Source organism: Barbus barbus (genome assembly GCF_936440315.1).
Source record: "Barbus barbus genome assembly, chromosome: 17".
NCBI lineage: Eukaryota > Metazoa > Chordata > Actinopteri > Cypriniformes > Cyprinidae > Barbus > Barbus barbus.
Genome location: NC_136745.1, coordinates 9,675,513 through 9,699,045, shown reverse-complemented (window position 1 = coordinate 9,699,045; position 23,533 = coordinate 9,675,513). Strand labels below are relative to the sequence as shown.

The 23,533-nt window shown below is 38.1% G+C and overlaps 2 protein-coding genes across 3 annotated transcripts in view; one reads left to right on the top strand and one right to left on the bottom strand.

The window, feature by feature from the left end:
• The window catches only part of LOC306883406 (adenosine deaminase domain-containing protein 1-like), a 42,674-nt gene that overhangs the window by 1,414 nt on the left and 17,727 nt on the right, over positions 1-23,533 (top strand). For both annotated transcript variants that reach the window (XM_079438638.1, XM_079438639.1), the window contains exon 3: positions 5,735-5,840. The gene's annotated coding sequence lies outside the window, so the exon portion shown is untranslated. The remainder of the gene's footprint in view (positions 1-5,734; positions 5,841-23,533) is intronic.
• On the bottom strand, positions 149-22,615 carry LOC306883405 (signal recognition particle subunit SRP72-like). The gene is made up of 18 exons (XM_079438635.1): positions 22,508-22,615; positions 21,915-22,035; positions 17,247-17,370; positions 17,012-17,155; positions 16,811-16,922; positions 16,050-16,081; positions 15,749-15,873; positions 14,455-14,512; positions 14,191-14,322; positions 13,972-14,100; positions 13,827-13,899; positions 7,310-7,374; positions 5,913-6,008; positions 5,649-5,830; positions 5,011-5,148; positions 3,492-3,529; positions 3,256-3,415; positions 149-1,049 (listed from the first exon to the last, which is right to left on the bottom strand). The coding sequence occupies exons 1-18, from the start codon at positions 22,605-22,607 to the stop codon at positions 878-880; spliced, it is 2,001 nt and encodes a 666-aa protein (XP_079294761.1). The 5' UTR covers positions 22,608-22,615; the 3' UTR covers positions 149-877.

Genomic DNA, 23,533 nt, shown 5'->3' with positions numbered 1-23,533 from the left:
TTAATAAAACAACTGTGTTAACAACTGCATAATATTACAAGTTTACTGAAATATTGTTTAAAATTCAAATGAAGCTTTATATAATTATGCACACAATTCCAGAAATCAGTAGACACCTGAGCATTGAATGATTCAAAATTATTTTGTTGACAATGAAGAGTTTTATAGTGGGAATTTTGTTTTTATCACTTCAAATCTATCAAAAGCCAGAAGTAGAGGGAATAAATTTTATATACATCCAGCAAATGATATATGAACATGCTGCTCTGTAAAAAACATCAGTATATAGATAATAAAACTGTAGAGTTTAGTTTATGCAAATGCTACTAAAGTAAAGATATTTGGCTCAGTGCATATTTTGGATGTTTTCTTTCCACGAGTCTGAAAGAGGACGTTATGGAAGATCCTTTTCATTCAGATTTTAAAAATAAATCTCTCAGCTTTTCATTAACAGCCTCTATTGTGACACAAAGTTGCTTTATTAAACGTTCATGTACCAAGCAGGGACAAAAGATAAAGTTCAGAACATATGGGGGGTGGGGGGGGCGCAGAAAAAAAAATCTAAATAAGATTAAAAAACAAAGGAGAAATGCCCCAGACTCTAACATTGATAGTAATGCATGTACACAGTGGATTGAATGGTTAAAAACAATTAATTGACAACAGATTCCCAATTTTTCCATATTACAGTGTCGCTCACACTTTGACGTTCAAAAATCACATTCATTTTCCTCATCCTTCAGAATTAATGACTAAAACTTTTGCAATTCATCCTCCAGGCCACTGGAGCAGGTGACGTCTTCATTATTACAACTGTTGCAGCGTTTCAAAACCAAGCAAACCAAATGTTAGATGAAATCATTTTGTCTCTCTCTATCTACCATCCTCCCTTCCCTCCTTTCTTCTTCTTCTGCGGAGCCTTCTTGCGAGCGGCTCCGGCCGCAGCAGGTTTCTGTTGTCTCGGGGGAACCGCGTTGCTCATGGCGGTGCCTGTTCCTGAGCCGGGTCGAGGGGAGGTGGGTGGACTGCTGGCGCTTTTACTGGCGTCACTGAAAAACAGACACCAAAATTATTACTTCTGGTTCAAAAAAATAAATAAAACCAGAAAAAAAATAAAGTAATTGTATTGGTGCTGTATGCATGCAGCAGGGTCACAGTTAACTAAAATTATTTTTGTAACTTGAAATAAATGTTAATTGAGATTAAATAAAGAGTAACACTCGTTATACATGTGCTTACTATACTAATAACAGCAAATTATGTATTACACACAGCTTAGTCTAAACCAAACACTACAGTAAGTACATGATAATTAGTATTACTAAGTACTTCAATGTAAAATGACTCATGGACATTGACCAAAAAAAAAAAAAAGTAACTTTATTTCCCCTAGTGGCCAAGTTAATATCTTAATTTTTTTAGTTGATGTGCTAATGCACTAAAATCAAGCAAATGAAAATTGATGATAACTTTACAGATGTTAAAAATAAATTCTAATAAAAATGACAAAAGCACAATTACTAAAACCAACTAAAACTAAATCTGACATAAAAATGGAAAATCTAAAACACTGGCTTGCAGTAGGGTATGCTGCAGAAAAGTACCGTATTGACCCGAATAAGAGTTTTTTTTCTTGGAACTACAGCTGAAAAAACGCGGTCGTCTTATGGCACTTTTCCACTGTATATTAAGGCATGGTACGGTTCACTTTTGGGGGGTTTTCCACTGAGTACAGTACCTGGTATTTTTTTTAGTACCACCTCGGCCGAGGTTCCAAGCGAGCCGTACCGTCAGAGATTATCTTACTATTGGAGAAAGCGTAACGGCTAACTCGGATCACGTGTGCCGTAATAACCAATCACATTACAGCCTTGATGTCATTGAATTTCAGTCAGAGTTGTGCGACACTCAGTCGCCGTTTACGGATACCATAGAAATGAATGAGAAGTGCCATAAACTGAATCCCACCTGTCGCAAAAAGTCAGTGACTTCTCTTATAAAATGGCTTTTTTTTGTGCTAAACTCTAAAAATAGTTCAATCCAAAAGTATTGTTTGGTGTAAAACATGTTGAAGATTAGCAGATACACTGTCGATTCATTAGATAAGCCGTTTCCTCTTAAAAGCTGTTTATTCAGCCTCTCCTCCATTCACAAAAAACGGCCTCTGGTCTCCTTTCCCACGTACTGCCAGACTGGAACTTTAGCCGTTGTGCTTTTCTGGCTAATGGTTGCAGGCTTGCCTTCAGGTGGCTTTGGTACCGTTACCAAAACGTGACGTGTAAACTCTGCTGATCACTGATTGGCTGGAGAGAATCATCAATGACGCATCACTGACCTTGCGCTACGAGACACAACAGACCCGCTAGATTTAAATCAGCACAGCCAGCGAAGGATCGAACGCAACTGTTTTGAATGAGCGCACCTTTTTTAAACAACCAAAAAATGGCTGTTTCGTTGTCTGTTGAGGAAGTACAGACGTTCCTCTCGTTGATAGGCGAGGAGCGGGTCCAGTGAGAGCTTGATGGAGCGACGCGGAATGAAATTTTTTTCAGGAGTCACGGCAGTAGAGGCGGCGCAACTATAACGACACATAAATAATCCCACCCACTCTAAAGCAGTACTAAACTGCAGTGGAAACGCAAACCAAGTCGTACCACGCAGTGGAAAAACGACATTATAGTCAGGGTCTAGACATGTCAATAATACACCAACAACAATAGGTGGCGCCAAATACACATAAAATGAGTGTGCCAAGACGTACGTAATGTAATGTGTTGTAATAATGTTAGAAGATCGCGAGTGAAAACAAAAGAAAAAGAAAGCTTACAGCGGCACGAGCCGTGACTGTCATGTTAGCCTGGTGGGAACAAACTTCCTCTGTATGTGATCTTAAAATGTAAGACAGTACCCAGATTTGAAGGCTACAATATTTTCACTTCTACTGATAATGAAATTTTGCTAGGCTACTATGAGATGGATAGCCTAATTGTTAAATAATTCAGATGGGCTTCCTGTTATTTTTATGGTATATCAAAAAGTGTATATTTTGAAATGTGATTGTTGGTACATTTGACCAGTCTTTACCATACATTCAAAACAAAAATTTAAATAGGAAAAAATATGCAATATGAAAAAAAAATGTTTGGTTTTCAAAAAGCCTTTTCCAAAAAGTACATCTTAAAAAAGGGGGGTCGTCTTATAATCAGGGTCATCTATTATTCGGGTCAATACGGTAGTATGCGAGTAGTAACTTACAGCTCGGCAGTCGCTCCAGATGTTGCTCCCTGTGTGCCGCGGCCGATCTGCTCCTTCTTCTTGCCCTTCTTCTTGCCGCGGTAGTACGACCGCTCTCGCATCGGGAGCCAGCGCTCCGGGTCGGGGGTCGATTTGGGGTCATAGTTCTTGGGCAGTTTACCTGAGCACAAAAATATGAACAACTTTGTATTCATGCTAGTGCTAATAATATGCTCGGAGATCAATAGCAGACATACCTTTCTTCTTTTTCTTTTTCTTTTTAACATCCTCTGGACTGAAATAAAAAGAACAATGTGTTAAATGAACATTAGAGCAGAAAAGCTGTAAATACAGGCTAGAAATGTCAAGTTTTCTCATGTAGATGTTTTTGTCAGCAAATCCTCTTAGACATAAAATATTCACTTAAAGGAACACTCCACTTTTTTTGGAAATAAGCTCATTTTCCAACTCCCCTAGAGTTAAAAAGTTAAGCTTTACCGGTTTCGAATCCATTCAGCCGATCTCCGGGTCTGACGGTAGTATTTATAGCTTAGCTTAGCATAGATCATTGAATTGGATTAGCCCTTTAGCATCTCGCTCAAAAATGACCAAAGAGTTTTGATATTTTTCCTATTTAAAACTTCTGTAGTTACATCGTGTACCAAGACTGACAGCATAATAATCAAGAAACTTTGCTGCCATACCATGGTACGGCAGCAAAGTTCCTTGATTATTACGCCGGAATGAGAGTATAGTTCCTAGCCATATCGGCCTAGAAAATCGCAACTTTTCATTTTCCGTCGGTCTTAGTACACGTTGGAAAATGAGTTTATTTCCAAAAAAAAAAAAAAAGTGGAGTGTTCCTTTAAAGCCCCCTTGAGATTTTTATTTAATAATAAATTAATATTTAACAACACATTAGGAATTCTTGTGTTCGTTAATGGTCAAAGTGTACAAACAAAACAAAATATTTTAGTAAGTGTTTTTTTTTATTACTTAGAATTTGATATAATATATACATTAGTGCTGTCAAACGATTAATCGCATCCTAAATAAGTTTGTTTACATAATACGTGTGTGTACTGTTTATATTTATTATGTTTATATAAATACACACATGCATGTATATATGTTTATACATTTTAAATATTTGTATATAATATCAATTATATGAATATAAATATATACTGTATGTGTGTGTATTTATATATCCATAAATATACAAAGTACACACACACACACACACACACACACACACACACGAGTAAACAAAAACTTTTATTTTGGATGCGATTAATCACGATTAATCGTTTGACAGCACTAATATACATATAATATATATATTCAATATTTTAGTACATTTTATTTTGATAGTTTTTATTATTTTTTAAGCTTTATTTTTATTAACTGTAATTTTACCATTTAATATAGAAATATACTCATTACAATTGTCCTGATAATTATAGGCCTAATAATAATTTTATTTTACACTGCAGGTTAAAATACTAATATTTATGTCTTAAATTCTTCACTTTCTAATGTTCAAATCCTTTTTATGAAGAAATACTGGTTAAACGCTGTAAACTTCTATCCAGTAATGTTGGAAATTGTGCAAATCTTTAAATAAAGTTAACCTAACGCACAAAATGAAAAAACCCTGATTGTTATTTGTGATTATTAGGATCACAAACATCTCAATTTACTGTACTGATGTGTTCAGATGGACTGGATTCTGTCTGAAATGTAAATTAGTTTAAAAATGAAGGCGTGTGTTACCCCTGTTCTTTAGGCTGGCTTTCGCCTACGACTTTGGCAGCTTTCTTCCTGATATACGTGGCTCCGTGCGAGTTCTCCAGTTCATCAACGTCCACATTGAAGGACATGGTGTCCGGGGACGGCAGATGCTTACTCAGACTGAATAAACCCAAGCGCTCAGGAAAACACAATAATATAGTGCAAGAACATACAGCATTTGAGTCTTTTTCCAAAGCAAAGTACATCAAAGACTATAGAATACACAAGACATGTCACTCTTATAGTTTTGAATGGGGAAAATGGCAACGCTCAATATGGCCGCTCTATCGAATGAAGCCCCGCCTTCTGAATGATAAAGCCAATCGCTAAAGTCAGCGCGTCACTGCATCCACCATTAGAAGTCCCGGTTGCTATAGAAACAGTCCACTGAGACTTGGATGGTGGGTCTAGCCTGAGAAATAAGCTTTTTTTTTAAATGCGATTTGAGCAAAATAAACATTTACGATACAGTTGTCAGATTTCACTGGTGATTTTAAATATGAAATTTAATTGTAAGCTTGCAGACCAGTTTTGGAGAATTTGATGTTTCCCCATTCAAAGAGATAGGAGCTGCACTTGCATGCGATATTACTGTACAAACCCGCCATGTTTGAGGATACGCTTTGGCCTTGTCTTGATCAATGAGCGAGTATGCAGAGATGAGCTGGGCCAGCGTGTGGACGTCATTCGTGTTTTGTTTCCACAGCTGCTCCAGATCACTGGTGGCCTCTTTCTTACGGCCGTATTTCAGCTTGTAGTTGGCAGCCTCCCGCACCAGAGAGAGGTGGATCGCAGACCCCGGCTGAGAGCAGGTAGAGATAAAAATATAATTATGCAGTTCTGAGCTAATAAAGAGTCGATGAAGCCCCATCACTCTTGTTTACCTGCTCTGACTGATAATACTGGATCGCTTGAGTGAAGACTTCAATCGCGCCGTCAATGTCCTCTTCATGCGTATACATCGTGACCAGAGCAGAAATCTATTAAAAAACACATCAGAAAAACAAACAGAATAACATTTAAAAATATATAGAGCCAAAGGACCGCTAAAACATTAATAACACTTAAATCTTTTTTTTTTTTTTTTACAATCGATATATATATAGTACAGTGTGTGTTAACATTTGGTTACTCTTAAGAAACAAAAAGAAGTTTTATTGATGTCCTTCAACACTCAGATGTTGACTTTGCTGAAAGTTATACATTATATTTATTAAAACTACAATACTGTATTTTTAAATAATTGTATTAATTATAACCATCTATATATAATTTTTATTTTTATGTATTTAACAAACTATAATTTATATATTTAACAAATAACTAGTTATATATAAAGTCAAACCAAAAATTATTCAGACACCATATTGAATTTTTTACTAGTGGTTGCAGGACACTATAGTTCATTTATGTAAGTGAGTATAGCACAATAAAGTAAACTGTGACATTATACCCAAAAATTCCTCATACAAAATTTGGGACCAAAAATTAAGACACTTTGACCTGAGCATGTTTTGCTCAAGTGTTTTTTCTTTAATTGCTAATGCAAACTTTTTACACCACAGACTGAACAAAATTAAGCATTGCTTTATTAATTGGTTGACCTAAATTAGTATCCAATTGTGTACTTAAATTTAACAGCTGACAGCTTTTCAACCTAATTCATTACATACCTTTCTATCAACGTTATCTGACATTATCAAAATTAATTTATTCTGACACAGTTTTACTCTTGAGTTCTTGTCATATTTTATAACCATTTTCTAATCTATAGTCAATAAACTGTGATAATGTGAGAAATGTCAAAGGTGTCTGAATAAATTTTGGTTTAACTATGTAGGATTTCTATAAATAAATCAGTTTAATCAAATTTTTGTATAATTACATTTTCTGAATTTATAATTTGCTAAAATTTATAGTCATATATACAATTGTACACAATTTAGTACACGCAAATATTTATATCTTTGTAATAATAGCTGTAATAATCATACTTTCTGAATTTATAATTTGCTAAAAGTTATATATTTATACAGTTTTTATACAAAATTTTCAGCCAACATAATTTATAACTTTACAAATGATATTTGCTGTACTTAGAATATACACATATATGAATGTTGAATAAAAATATACTATTTCAGCTAATATAATGCATCACCTTTAACAAATTCAACACAACTGCGTTAACTACAAATCAATTTAGAATCACAATTATCTTAACTCACTAACAGCCTTTGCAAGTCCCTTCAAAAATAATCAAAAGCAAATGAAATCTCACCATTCCTGGTTTGTACTTAATCTCCTCTATTGACTTCAGGATGTCACAGGCTTTGGTCACATGACCTGTTGGGAGATGTACACATAAATTAGACTTCAAATATCCTTGTAAGTTTAGTCTGCTCTCTGTAAAAGTGTGTGTGAGTAGAGCCCTGCATTTCAGCCCGACTTTTTTACGCCCCTAGGGGAGGGCTTCGGGGCAATTTTCACATCAGAGTTCAGACACGGGCCGGGCCTCGGGCCTGTTTTACACACATGGTCAGAATTGTTGGTACCCTTGGTAAATATGATCAAAGATGGCTGTGAAAATAACTGTGCATTGTTAATCCTTTTGAACTTCTGTTTAAAAAAAAATAAATTTAAAAAGAACAGAAATATTATGAAATAAAAAAAAAATTCTCAAAAACATGTTTGACAATTACTGGTACCCCTTATGAGTAAAATATATCTGAAATATATTCCCATTCATATTCACAATTTTGAGCACTCCAGGCTGATTATGAACATGAAATTATCCAGCCATGGCTTCCTGTTTCACAGAAATATAAATAGGAGGGAAAACAAAGCCCAAATTCCCTTAATCATCCATCACAATGAGAAAAACAAAGAATATATTTCTGATGTGCATCAAAAGATAATGGAGCTTCGCAAATTAGTGAAGTGGCTTTAAAAAAAGAGCTAGAGCAGTGAAAATTCCCATTTCCACCATTAGGGCAATAATTAAGAATTTCCAGTCAACATAAAATGTTATGAATCTGCCTGGAAGAGGACGTGTGTCTATATTGTCCTAATGCACGGTGAGGAGGAGAGTTTGAGTGGATAAAGACTCTCCAAGGACCACAGCTGGAGAATTGCAGAAAAAGGTTGAGTTTCGGAGTCAGAAAACCTTTAAGAAATATAAAAAAAATCATCAAATAGCACCTACATCACCACATGTTGTTTGGGAGGGCTTCAAGAAAAAAAGAAAAGAAAAAGAAAATACTTTCACCAAAAAACAATCTCCAGCATATTCAGTTATCAGACACGACTGGAACTTCAAATGGGACTGGCTTCTATGGTCAGATGAAACTAAAAAAAAAAAGAGCTTTTTAGCAGCAAACACTCAAGATGGGTTTGGTGAACACAGGGATAAAAAGTACCCCATGTGTACAATGAAATATACTGCTGTATTTGTGATGTTGTGGGCCTATATTTCTGCTGGAGGTCCTGGACATCTTGTTCAGACACATGGCATCATGGATTCTATCAAATACCAACAGATAAAAAAATCAATAAGTGACTGATTCTGTTAGAAATCTTATAATGGGCCATGTTTGGATCTTCCAACCGTACAATAATCCAAACACAAACCTCATAAACAACACAAAAATGTTGGGCACAAAACCAAGCTTCTGCTGGCCATTCCAGTCCTCTGACCTGAACCCTGTAGAAAATGAGTGAGGTGAACTGAAGAGAAGAAGCACCAACATGGAGCTGTGAATCTGAAGGATCTGGAGTGATTCTGGATGAAGGAATGGTCTCTGATCTCTTGTCAGGTGTTCTCTAACCTCATCAGGCATTATAGGAGAACATTTAGAGCTGTTAAACTGACAAATGGAGGTTTCAAAAAGTATTGAATAAAAGGGTGCCGTTAATTGTGTCCAATGTGTATTAGATTATATCATAATGATATTTCCCCCCATTTTAAATTATTATTCTCCAATGAAAGGTTAGGATTTTTTTAAATAATAGATCAAAAGGATTAATAATGCAGATTTATTTCCACAGCCTTCTTTGATCATATTTACCAAGGGCACCAACAATTCTGACCACATGTGTAGGCTTCTCCTTATTTTTATATTTTAGGGTGCTTTCACACCTGCCTCATTTAGTTCGGTTGAATTGCACTAGAGTTCGTTTTCCCTCTTGGTGCGGTTCGTTTGGGCAGGTGAGAAAGCAGCAATCGCACTCGGGTGCGCACCAAAAGCGGACCAAACAAGCGTACCGAGACCTGCTTGAAGAGGTGGTCTCGGCATGCTTTCAAACGAACCCTGGAGCGGTTCGTTTGTGGTATCATAATTCATAACGGGAAATACAGGTCCTTCTCAAAAAATTAGCATATTGTGATAAAGTTCATTATTTTCTGTAATGTACTGATAAACATTAGACTTTCATATATTTTAGATTCATTACAACACAACTGAAGTAGTTCAAGCCTTTTATTGTTTTAATATTGATGATTTTGGCATACAGCTCATGAAAACCCAAAATTCCTATCTCAAAACATTAGCATATCATGAAAAGGTTCTCTAAACGAGCTATTAACCTAATCATCTGAATCAACTAATTAACTCTAAACACCTGAAAAAGATTCCTGAGGCTTTTAAAAACTCCCAGCCTGGTTCATTACTCAAAACCGCAATCATGGGTAAGAGTGCCGACCTGACTGCTGTCCAGAAGGCCATCATTGACACCCTCAAGCAAGAGGGTAAGACACAGAAAGACATTTCTGAACGAATAGGCTGTTCCCAGAGTGCTGTATCAAGGCACCTCAGTGGGAAGGAAAAAGTGTGGCAGAAAACGCAGCACAACGAGAAGAGGTGACCGGACCCTGAGGAAGATTGTGGAGAAGGACCGATTCCAGACCTTGGGGGACCTGCGGAAGCAGTGGACTGAGTCTGGAGTAGAAACATCCAGAGCCACCGTGTACAGGCGTGTGCAGGAAATGGGCTACAGGTGCCGCATTCCCCAGGTCAAGCCACTTTTGAACCAGAAACAGCGGCAGAAGCGCCTGACCTGGGCTACAGAGAAGCAGCACTGGACTGTTGCTCAGTGGTCCAAAGTACTTTTTTCGGATGAAAGCAAATTTTGCATGTCATTCGGAAATCAAGGTGCCAGAGTCTGGAGGAAGACTGGGGAGAGGGAAATGCCAAAATGCCTGAAGTCCAGTGTCAAGTACCCACAGTCAGTGATGCTGGTGTTGGTCCACTGTGTTTTATCAAGGGCAGGGTCAATGCAGCTAGCTATCAGGAGATTTTGGAGCACTTCATGCTTCCATCTGCTGAAAAGCTTTATGGAGATGAAGATTTCATTTTTCAGCACGACCTGGCACCTGCTCACAGTGCCAAAACCACTGGTAAATGGTTTACTGACCATGGTATTACTGTGCTCAATTGGCCTGCCAACTCTCCTGACCTGAACCCCATAGAGAATCTGTGGGATATTGTGAAGAGAAAGTTGAGAGACGCAAGACCCAACACTGGATGAGCTTAAGGCCGCTATCGAAGCATCCTGGGCCTCCATAACACCTCAGCAGTGCCACAGGCTGATTGCCTCCATGCCACGCCGCATTGAAGCAGTCATTTCTGCAAAAGGATTCCCGACCAAGTATTGAGTGCACTGAACATAATTATTTGAAGGTTGACTTTTTTTGTATTAAAAACACTTTTCTTTTATTGGTCGGATGAAATATGCTAATGTTTTGAGATAGGAATTTTGGGTTTTCATGAGCTGTATGCCAAAATCATCAATATTAAAACAATAAAAGGCTTGAACTACTTCAGTTGTGTTGTAATGAATCTAAAATATATGAAAGTCTAATGTTTATCAGTACATTACAGAAAATAATTAACTTTATCACAATATGCTAATTTTTTGAGAAGGACCTGTATGTTATATAAAAAGCAGCAGTCAAGCGCTTTGAGTACCCAGAAAAGCGCTATATAAATGTAACAAATTATTTTGTGAATGCAAGTGAGAATTTGTGAGAAACTTTGATTTTTTGATATATATATATATATATATATATATGAGTCTAATGTGGCAACCTTAATATACAGTAGTCAACATTTGAAGTGGATCAAAACCTTTCATCAAAGTTGTCCTAAAACCTAAATCCAAAATGCGTTCTTGTCTTAGGACTTTTAGTCGGAAATAATACTTAAATGCACCTCAATGATGGATTTGTTTCTTAGAAACAAGTAGCTTTTCACTTCATAAGATATTAATTGATGGACTGGGCAGTCAGTGTCTTTTGTGTCTAGCAGTCAAGCGCTTTGAGTACCCAGAAATGCGCTATATAAATGTAACAAATTATTTTGTGAATGCAAGTGAGAATTTGTGAGAAACTTTGATTTTGTTGGTGAAAGTATTTATTGCAGTTGAAAACCAAAGAGCACCTCTTCATATTAAAATGTTGTGTAATTAATTACTCTTCTCCGCGCATTACAAGAATGCTGTCCTGACGAAGCCTCGATTCGCGCTGGCTGTAACTGCATTTTATAATTTTATATATATATGCCTATGCATAATACTAATTATATTTTCACTATATATATATATATATATATATATATATATATATATATATATATATATATATATATATATATATATATATATATATATATATATATACATACACACACATATCTGTGAAAATATAATTATATATAGGTAGATATATTAGAGAGGAATGACAGCTACATTCGTTTTGCGTTTGCCAGGACAGCTATAAACCCGCGGAGCAAACTTGTCAATCCATCTTGATGAATGACGCAGAGGAACGTAAACAAGTGAACTCTGACCAATAAGACAGCTTTACTCACTTGTGACTTGCATAAACACATTTTGGTACGCTTTGCAATGTTGCCGTGTGAAAGCGAACCAAACCAAGAAGAAAATGCAAAAATGTAACAAATGAATCCCTGTTTCGGAACAAAGCAAATGATCTACAGGTCTGAAAGCACCCTTAGACATCCATCAATTAGTGATGAAAAAATGCCACGCTGGTGGAAACAGCAGCTCGACGATGTCTAGTGTCCCACAGCAGCTGAAGAGTTCTGCGTTCAAATGCACACAATAGGCTTAAGCTTGCCGCAAAGCACCGGCAAACGTAATTACCATGAATGTGTCCGGGGGAAATAGTAACGAGATATTTGAATTATTTACTAATAAACTATTGTTTTCTGAGTCCGTTTTGCAAGGATGAAGTTGCCGATCCTGACTCGCCATCTCCTCATTAGACGTGCCTTTAGAGAGAAGAGCATCTTTATGGATTATGATTATAATGAAAGAGTTTGTTTTCGATTTGTTTTATTTCATTTAGTAATTTAAAGCTTTCTATAGATATATTTACCGGTATGTCTGTGAGGCATTTATTTTTGTGAAGCGCTCCTGTTAAATATGAGACGGCAGGAAGCGCATCATGTTTGTTTTCTTTAGTTTATAAAAGCACAATATTTTGTTGATATTGTGAGTGCACACAAATAAAAGTAGACCCTTTACAGTTTCGAATGATGTATTACTCTTACCTTTATGAGCAAAAATGACTGCAAAGTGCGCTTTAGCTTCCACTCTCCACACACGCTATTGGATACAGCGCACATTTATCTAGGTTTAGCGTTTAAACATTATGCTTGAACTGTTTTATATCTATAGATTTGATTTTAGGCAAGTCGTGATGATTTTAGAAGGCTAAATTGATCAAACAGACTATGATCAGCTTACTGTATGCTGCTGGCCTCTTGGTCATCTTTAAAAAACAAAAACTTATAACAAAACAAAAAAATCAGGGTTTCTGCTGGATTTTTAAGCTCAAATTTAAGACTTAAGACCTGCACAAATAAAATTAATACCATATGAGGTATGTAAGGCAATGTCTCTAGTACCATATTAAACCGTAAAAAGCATAATTTACAATTCAGATACAAGTTTTCACAAAAACAAAAAATTTTGTAAAATGATAAACTTTACATTTCAGTCTTTAAACCATTTTTAAGAAAATGGATGAGTCAAAAGTATTAATATTGATTTTACCAATTATCAATAAATTATTATATCAATTAAACAAAATGAATTAGGGGTGATATCTTGATATTTTCTGGGATTTTATCGATAACAATAATTAGACAATATTTTGCTGAGCGTGTTAGTGTGTGTCTTAAAGATTACCATGGACAGCTGACTCCTGAATTTTTTTTGATATTCTTCATATTCTGTGTGGTCAGTTAACAGTAGTGATAGAAATTAATCTTTTCCAACAAGTTTTATGGGCATTTTTACCTTTAAGCCATTTTTTTCTAAAAGTGTGCATCATCTTTTGAGTCAAATTCTTGCATTTGGGCTGTTATCAAGCAAATGAAATCAGTATCAACAAAATGCATCTTTGCATACATCTGAAGTGGCATTTAGATGTATTTACACACTGTTTAATGCAGCTCAGAGGGACATAGAATGCTAACCTGCAGTTACAAATGCATAAATAATGTTTTGATATTTGAAACAAAAAACATTGAAAACTGATGTTTGAAATTATTTTAAAAAAATGCTAGAATACTAGATACTTTAAATGTGAAATTAAAACAGCCAATAGGTGGCAGCGAGTCACTGTTAATAAGTGAGTCATTGCGATGGAACCGAATCGTTTAAAAGAATGACTCATTCAGGAGCTAAACCCCGTCATGTTACTCAGAGACGCAAAACTAGGGCCTAAATTTGAGGCCCGTGCAGGGCTCTGTGTGTTTGGTTTGTATTCGTACCTTGCGTCACGTAGAGCTGTGCCATGGTGAGTTTGATTCCAGAAGCGCTTTCAGGGTGCTGATCTGAAAACCGCTGCAGGAGAGATGGAAACGATTACAGAACGCCGCAGATAGCAGAAATTAAAGAGTCAGGAGGGCAAAGTACCTGTAAGAGCTCTATGGCTTTGTTGTGCTGTTTTTCTCGGCAGAGCTGAGCCACCTTGATCAGAACCGGTCTGGGGTGCCCTGGATTCTGGGTCTGCAGGCTTGCCAACATTTTATTGCACTGATCAGCCTAAGGGGCAACAACAGAGAAATCAGAGGTCACATCCATCAGGAAAAATCACAAAGCAAGCATATTGCACAAAACAAACTGGGTGATCACCTGGTTAGTGTACATAGCCAACAGGGCTTTGTTGATATCAATGGCCTGCAGCTGTTTTTTGGCCAGTTTGTGCTCAACCCCTTCAGCACTGGTCAGTTTCACCTTCTTCTTGGAGTCAAACACGTTTTGGTCCTGGAAGAACGCCGATAAAACCAACGGTCACAAACAAGCGGAGGGTCTAATTTATCATTCAGCTGACATGATCTGCCCTTCAGGCATGTGGAAGAAGAATATGAGAGAAAGTTTTTGTTTTCTATTATTTACCTTGTTAATGGTGATGATGTTATTGGCAGTCACAGCCAGCAGACCCACATCAGACGGCCTGACGCAAAGACAAACACAAAAACCCACTGTGTGAGTCTAATGTGGCAACCTTAATATACACTAGTCAACATTTGAAGTGGATCAAAACCTTTCAAAGTTGTCCTAAAACCTAAATCCAAAATGCGTTCTTGTCTAAGGACAACTTTGATTAACTTTTTTGATCCACTTCAAATGTTGACTACTGTATATATATATATATATATATATATATATATATATATATATATCAATCAAAATTTTATTTTTATAGAAATTCTTAAATCCAATGCATTTCAAAGCAGCAGAAATAAATAAATGATTAGAATAGAATAAAATGATAGTGATGTAAATAAAAACTGGAATTACAAGATACTACATAAAAGCCAGACTATTATCAATATTTTCTGCACTTTTTAAGTCCTAAATCTTATCTGAAAATGTACTCACCCACAGGTTATCCGAGATATAGATAAATTTGTGTCTTCATAGTAACAGATTTGGAGAAATTTCATGACTTGCTCACCAGTGGATCCTCTGCAGTGAATGGGTGCCGTCAGAATGAGTCCAAGCACCTGATAAAAACATCACGATAATCCAAAAGTATTATAATCCACACCACTCCAGTCCATCAATAAATATCTTATGAAGTGAAAAGCTACTCGTTTCTAAGAATCAAATCCATCATTGAAGTGCATTTAACTATTATTTCCGACTAAAAGTCCAAAGAATGGCAAAAAAAAAAGAAAAACAAGCTTACTCCAGTGGAAAAAGTGCATCCCCCGTTGTCCTCTCACATCAAAATCCACACACACATCTGTTTAGAACAGTTTTGGACTATTTAGTCTTGCAAACAGCGCTTGATCTGTACACATTTCACTCCTGACTTTTTTACTGGAGAAAGTAATAATATGGATAGAGGACTCTTTTAGCTGGACACAACAGTCTGAAGTTAAAAACGTCTTGATGGATTTGTTTCTTACAAACATGCAGCTTTTGGCTTCACAAAATGTTAATTGATGGACTGGAGTTGTGTTACTTGTGGATTATTGTGATGTTTTTATCAGCTGTTGGGACTCTCATTCTGACGGCACCCATTCACTGCAGAGGATCCATTTATGAGCAAGTGATGTAATGCTATATTTCTTCAAATCTGTTCTGATGAAGAAACAAGCTCATCTACATCTTGGATGGCCTAAGAGTACATTTTCATTAGGACACCTGTTGAGTATTTAAATGTGCAGTCTGTAACACACACTTGAGTTTAATGACTTGATTGTAGAGTTGAAGGGCGTCTTCGGTTCTGCCCTGTAGCTGCATCACATAAGCCATCTGAGAGTGAATGATGGCCAGTTCAGCCTCGACATCCTCCTCCGTCACATCCTAAATAATTCACAATGAATAGCAACAAATTAATCAAATAATAGCACACAATTTGAGGTCTTCGTTGAAATACCGATTAAGGTTGTGCATGTAATGCATACATTAGGAAAACCCAATACTGAAAGCATGTAAGTGTAGCAAGCACATCAGATCACAAATATAGATGAATTACTCACAGAATCCTCAGCCAAAGACTTCCTGCACAACTCTGGAAAAAAAAAAAAAAAGAGAACAAATAAAACAAAAACTGATTGACTCATGTTTTTCTCAGCCAACTCATGTTATTCTTAAGAGCTGCAGAGACTCAAAGTGAAAATGTGTAGGCGGCTAGCAGAACTAATTTTATAAAAGCTAGCACAGCATTAGTGACCTGTGACTAGTGTAACAGAACCACAGTATTACGTACTTGCATGAGAGATTTAATGCTAACAATTTCATTCATTAACAGAAACAAAACAAGGAAGCACTTTACCACTTACAGATTTTATGAGCCAAACCAAATGCTGCAATTCACTATTTGAGGATTTCAGGATGTGAGAAGCAGTTAATTAAAAACATACGTCATAAAAACCATTTTGCCATTGCATATTTAAGCACAATTATTTTATAATATTGTGAAATATTATTACCACTTGAAACACCTGTTTTCTATTTGAATATATTTATTTCTGTGATGCAAAGCTGAATTTTAAGCACCATTACTCCAGTCTTCACTGTCACATCACCCTTCATATCATTCTAATATACTCATTTGGAGTCCTGCACGTTTTCTTTCCATTGAAAAAACCCAAACTTACATATTTGGAGTTTGTATATCAAGTCTTTATATGACTACAGATGCACATGATCTGTGTTGACTATTAGCTTTCTCCAATGTTATTACAAACCCATAGTTTGTATCTCTGCTATAACACTACACAAAGGCATAACCTCTGACCTTCGGCCTTCTGCAGTTTCTGCATGGCCTGGCTGAGCTGCCCTTGACCAATTACGCAGCAGGCAGCATTGTAGCACAGCTCATATGAGCTCTCCGGTAAACCCAGATCCTCCTGAATACAAACAAAACATGAAAGAGAAGAAAGATGTGACCACTTAAAGCAAATCAACATTTCCGCAGATGAGCATATCTGTTTCTTACCGCCGACGTATTCTCCCAGGTGCTCTGTGCCGCTAATACAGCCAACATATTCGTCTTCCTCTCCTCTTCATAATCGTCCTGAGAGTTTCTGATCAGGTCTTTATAAACGGCCAGACACTCATTATACCGCTCCAGTCTGTACAACTACACACATAACTGCATCAACTTGTGCATTCGGACTTAAACAGCTGAAATCGAGTTGAATCTGACAGCAAACGCTGACACAAACTCTCACCACTTGGCCGTAGAGCTCCTTGAGTTTGTCTGTTTGCTCCGGGATTCCCTGTATAGTTTTCAAAGCGTGCTCCACTCTGTTCAGACGGTATTCGCAGTAGGCCTTCTCGAACCCGATCATGTCACTAGAGACACGAAATACAACAAACAAACTTTTATTACATTGAAAACAGATGCAGAAAAGGACAGAAACCACCTCCAAATTCAGCAACTCTTAGAAGCATACTAATGTTTTTGGTACTGTCTATACCAGTGTTTCCCAACAGGGATGCCATGCAACTACATAACTACTGTTAGACCTACCTGAATAGCAATTTATTTCATTTGTATCGTAATTATTTATTTGTGCTGTCATTAGCAATTTGTTTTTATGTTCTTATTTTATTACTGACTGCTAACTTGTCAAATTCAAAGTTTGAAATCAAGCTATCTTGTGCTTCTGCAACAATTACCCCACTGTAAAATAAAAAAGGACATTTTTGAGACAGCTAGTTATAATGGGAATTAAACAATGTTTACATATGAATAAAAGCCTACATTAAAATCTGTCATATAAATTGGTCTCTTTATTAGAAATTAAGTGCTCTGCATTTAACCCATCCAACGTGCAAAGCAGTGAACACACACACACACAGCAGTGAACACACACACACAGCAGTGAACACACACACACACAGCAGTGAACACACACACACACACACACACAGCAGTGAACACACACACACACACACACACACACACACAGCAGTGAACACACACACACACACACACACACACAGCAGTGAACACACACACACACACCGTGAGCACACACACACACACCGTGAGCACACACACACACACACACCGTGAGCACACACACACACACACACACCGTGAGCACACACACACACACACACACCGTGAGCACACACACACACACACACACACACACCGTGAGCACACACACACCGTGAGCACACACACACACACCGTGAGCACACACACACACACACACACACACACCGTGAGCACACACACACACACCGTGAGCACACACACACACACACACACACACACACACACCGTGAGCACACACACACACCGTGAGCACACACACACACACCGTGAGCACACACACACACACCGTGAGCACACACACACACACCGTGAGCACACACACACACCGTGAGCACACACACACCGTGAGCACACACACAAACACACTACCGTGAGCACACACACACCGTGAGCACACACACACACACACACACACACACACACACTACCGTGAGCACACACACACACACACACCGTGAGCACACACACACACACACACCGTGAGCACACACACACACACACACACACACACACCGTGAGCACACACACACACACACACCGTGAGCACACACACACACACACACACACACACACCGTGAGCACACACACACACACACACCGTGAGCACACACACACACACCGTGAGCACACACACACCGTGAGCACACACACACACACACACACACACACACCGTGAGCACACACACACACACCGTGAGCACACACACACACACACCGTGAGCACACACACACACACCGTGAACACACACACACACACACCGTGAGCACACACACACACACACACCGTGAGCACACACACACACACACACCGTGAGCACACACACACACACACCGTGAGCACACACACACACACACACACCGTGAGCACACACACACACACACACACCGTGAGCACACACACACACACACACCGTGAGCACACACACACACACACACCGTGAGCACACACACACACACACACAGAGCACACACACACACACAGAGCACACACACACACACACACACACACACACACACACACACACACACACCGAGCACACACACACACACACCGTGAGCGCACACACACACACACACACACCGTGAGCGCACACACACCGTGAGCGCACACACACCGTGAGCGCACACACACCGTGAGCACACACACAAACACACACCGTGAGCACACACACACACACACACACACACCGTGAGCACACACACACACACACACACACCGTGAGCGCACACACACACACACACACACACACACACCGTGAGCACACACACACATACACCGTGAGCACACACACACACACACCGTGAGCACACACACACACACACCGTGAGCACACACACACACACACCGTGAGCACACACACACACACACAAACACACACCGTGAGCACACACACACACACACAGTGAGCACACACACACAGTGAGCACACACACACACACACCGTGAGCACACACACACACACACCGTGAGCACACACACACACACCGTGAGCACACACACACACACACCGTGAGCACACACACACCGTGAGCACACACACACCGTGAGCACACACACACCGTGAGCACACACACAAACACACACCGTGAGCACACACACAAACACACACCGTGAGCACACACACAAACACACACCGTGAGCACACACAAACACACACCGTGAGCACACACACACACCGTGAGCACACACACACACCGTGAGCACACACACACACACCGTGAGCACACACACACACACACACACACACACACACACTACCGTGAGCACACACACACACACACACACACTACCGTGAGCACACACACACACACCGTGAGCACACACACACACACACACACCGTGAGCACACACACACACACACCGTGAGCACACACACACACACCGTGGGCACACACACACACACCGTGAGCACACACACCGTGAGCACACACACACACACCGTGAGCACACACACACACACACACCGTGAGCACACACACACACACACACACACACACCGTGAGCACACACACACACACCGTGAGCACACACACACACACCGTGAGCACACACACACACACCCGGAGCAGTGGGCAGCCATTTATGCTACGGCACCCGGGCACAAGGGCACCTCAGTCGTAGTATTGAGGGTGGAGAGAGCGCTGGACATTCACTCCCCCCACCTACAATCCCTGCCGGCCCGAGACTCGAACCCACAACCTTTGGATTACAAGTCCAACTCTCTAACCATTAGGCCACGACTTCCCCTTAAAATTTGAAAAAAAAGAAATTAGCCTACTGGCAAAAGATTTCCGAAGGGTGCCGCAACTAAAAAATGGTTGGGAAACACTGGTATATACACTGTACTCTAAACTGAACAAATCCGATTTCAACACATATGCAGACAAACGTCTTTTGTTTATTAGAATACAGAAAAGAATTGTGCGCAATAAATTCATTTTTGTTTTTAATGTAACTTTTTTTAACCTTTAGACAAAACATTAGCTCATTTAGTGGCTGAAATTCTGCACCAAGGCTGAATTTCGGGAACGAGACTTCAGATACAGTACTAGGGACCACTTAGGCCTATATAAAAGCATCCAAAAAACAGCATGTCATGGGACCTTTAAATCCGATTGAACATGAATTTCTCCAGCTGAAGAGTAGAGTAACGGCAGAAACTCCCCAAAACAAGCAACAATTGGAATTGGCTGCATTAAAGGCTGGGAAAAGTATTTCAAAGGATGAGACCAAGAGTCTGGTGATGTCTATGGGTCACAGACTCACTGCTGTGATTGTGTGCAAGGGATCTGCAACTAAACAATAGCTTTTAATCTTTTATATCAGCCTTATGTTCAACTGTCCCAATACTTATGCTCACATCAATGAGTGGGATGAACTCTAAAAGTGCTGTTCTTTTTATTTGGTAAAACATATGTGTTGAAACGGTTAATAATAAAATGTGACATTCTGTAGTTTTGTCTCATATTCATCTTTTAATCATATTTGCAAATGTCTTGACTCCACAGCCAACAGAGCAATTTTGTCTTTACTGTTCCAATACTTATGGAGGGCACTGTAGTTCATACTCAAGGCCCAAAAAGAGCCAAAATATGCAATTCGGTACAGATTCTGATATTTATATGGGCAAAACAGAAGATGAAATTCTGATTGTAATGTAAATAAATGAGATCTATATAACAGTATACCAGATACTTACATAAAACTATATAAATATCAGTCATCACTCTATATCTCGCAATAATATGTAAGATTATATTTAAAAGCTTAGCTTGATGATCAAAACATACAGTGCAATGCAATAAAATGATGATTGAGAGATAAACAAATAAAAGTTCCTCAAAAGCCTGATGATATGCGAAACGCTGATTTTTCTAATAAATTAATTACAGACAATCAAGTTGCTTCCAGTAAGTGTCCATCTTGAAATATTACTAACAATATAAAAGTTATTCTAACATCTACTTTATAAAAATCAGTAAATATTCCACTGCAAAAAGACCCGTGAAGCACAAGCCAGATGGTTGTACAATTATACTAACAAGCCTTTTATTTGCAAAATAAGTATAAACTATCTATTTGATAACAGCTTAATTGGCTTAATTTTTCGGCAAAGATCAAGTCAATCATTTAGAGGCCGTAGAAATGTATACAACCAGCCCTGATTAGTATGTGATGGGATTAAGATTCAGATGCACACACAATTGAAGAATAAAGATACCAGTATGTTAAAAGGTGCATAGATAGAATGCTAGTTCTAGTGACTTGTTTTTCAAAAGGGTCCCTCTCCACATGTCTTATTACCTATAGTCTGGGCGACCATCTCACCTGCTCAGTGATTTAGAGTGATTGTTCATGACATTCAGGGCTTCTTTAAAACCTCCATTCTGGATCAGACAGACGATTTTACACCGCAGGGCTGTCACATCGTCCTTATGTTCATGAAGAACTGCAAACAGGCAGAAAGAAAAAAATTGTAATTATAAGATCAACAAGACATATCATTGTGAAATCTCAAATATTGATTTAACATTGCAAAATAAAAAACGGCATACATAATTAAACAAACATTTAAAAACTAGTACTTGTACATCTTTAAAGTTAAATATAAAATTATGAAATCATGTTTACATTTAATCCAACCCCTTATGACACGTAATCACTAAACACAGACCCCTCAAACCTCCGGAAAGTCTTGAAGACTGCCAACACACTCTTTAAGAGTTTCTCAAGAGTTGTATTATTAAAATAAACATCCTGTTTGGCTTAATAAAATATGAAATTTGTTGAGAAAACAGATATTGGCGAACCCAGTGCACTGCAGGTTAGACACATGCTACAGGAGACATGGAGCTAAACAGTGTTTTTATCTACAGTGAGAGAATGTGGACAAAGATATGATTCATGTGTTTTTATTTTACTTTTGTTGACGGCTTTCAGGGCTCTAGTAAAGTCTCCGTTCTGTCCACAGCGGTTGATTTCGGTCCAGAGAGCAGAAACGGGCCCCGATCCGCTCGCCATCTTCAGCCATGTGAGCGGAAGCAGAGACCGGGGCAGAATAAAAGTCCCACAGCAACCCAAAAACACAATAAACGTCCGCGATTTAAAACGTAAACATACATGACAGAATAAAAGCTAAACTGAAAAGAAATGTCCCATATATCATGAAAGTTTAACAGTATTTTTGAAATCAACTGAGTTTTTTCTTTATGTTTTATGATTGTTTTCACATCATATTCCTTGCATATGTTTAATTACCAAAAGTGATTTAAAAGGATGTGAACATATGAGGATATTTTAGTGAAAATTCAATAAAGTGAAATGGTAATTTTTATTTTATTTCTATAACAAAAGTTTAAAATAATGTAATTGATCATTTTAACAGTTCTAAATTATTTAGCACCCTAATAAACCTATGAGGATATAAACATATTGCTTAAAATCTTTATTGTTTTTACATTAGAGGTAGTATTTTTTTTTTTTCAATGCTTCAAAACATCTTACGGTCCCTTTTTTAGCCTGATGAGTGTTTCTTTTTTTACATACATCCTGATAAACACATACAAATACATTATAAGGACATATTACAAATAACTTCTATTCTCGTCTCTGTGAACGGAACCATATCTGAGGTTTTAAAAAAATCACTTTTTACATGTTTTGGGCATAAATAAAGCCTTGACGGATGCAGTATAATTTGACCACAGTGGAGACGCATTTAAATTTAATCATGGGATGTTAATCATAGCATCCTCATATTGTTTGTACAGTAGGAACTAATGCTGGTCCAGGAAGAAAGACTTCTATATTTTTACTAAAGCAGAGGCGTATGACGAGTCAACTGGGACCCGGGCCTATATTACAGGTCAAGGGCATGTCACTGAGAGGATGCTAAAATGAAACCAAAACCATGAGAAGAAAAACATAAAACTGATGAAATATAATAG

What these genes read in the sequence shown, in the direction of transcription:
- LOC306883405 (XM_079438635.1), bottom strand. Translation starts at nt 22,607, where the DNA reads ATGGCGAGCGGATCGGGGCCCGTTTCTGCTCTCTGGACCGAAATCAAC. An exon ending in CCTGGGAGAATACGTCGGCG is followed by an intron (nt 16,923 to 17,011) that starts GTAAGAAACAGA and finishes GTTTGTATTCAG; the next exon opens with GAGGATCTGGGTTTACCGGA. An exon ending in ACAGCTCTACGTGACGCAAG is followed by an intron (nt 7,375 to 13,826) that starts GTACGAATACAA and finishes ATCTCCCAACAG; the next exon opens with GTCATGTGACCAAAGCCTGT.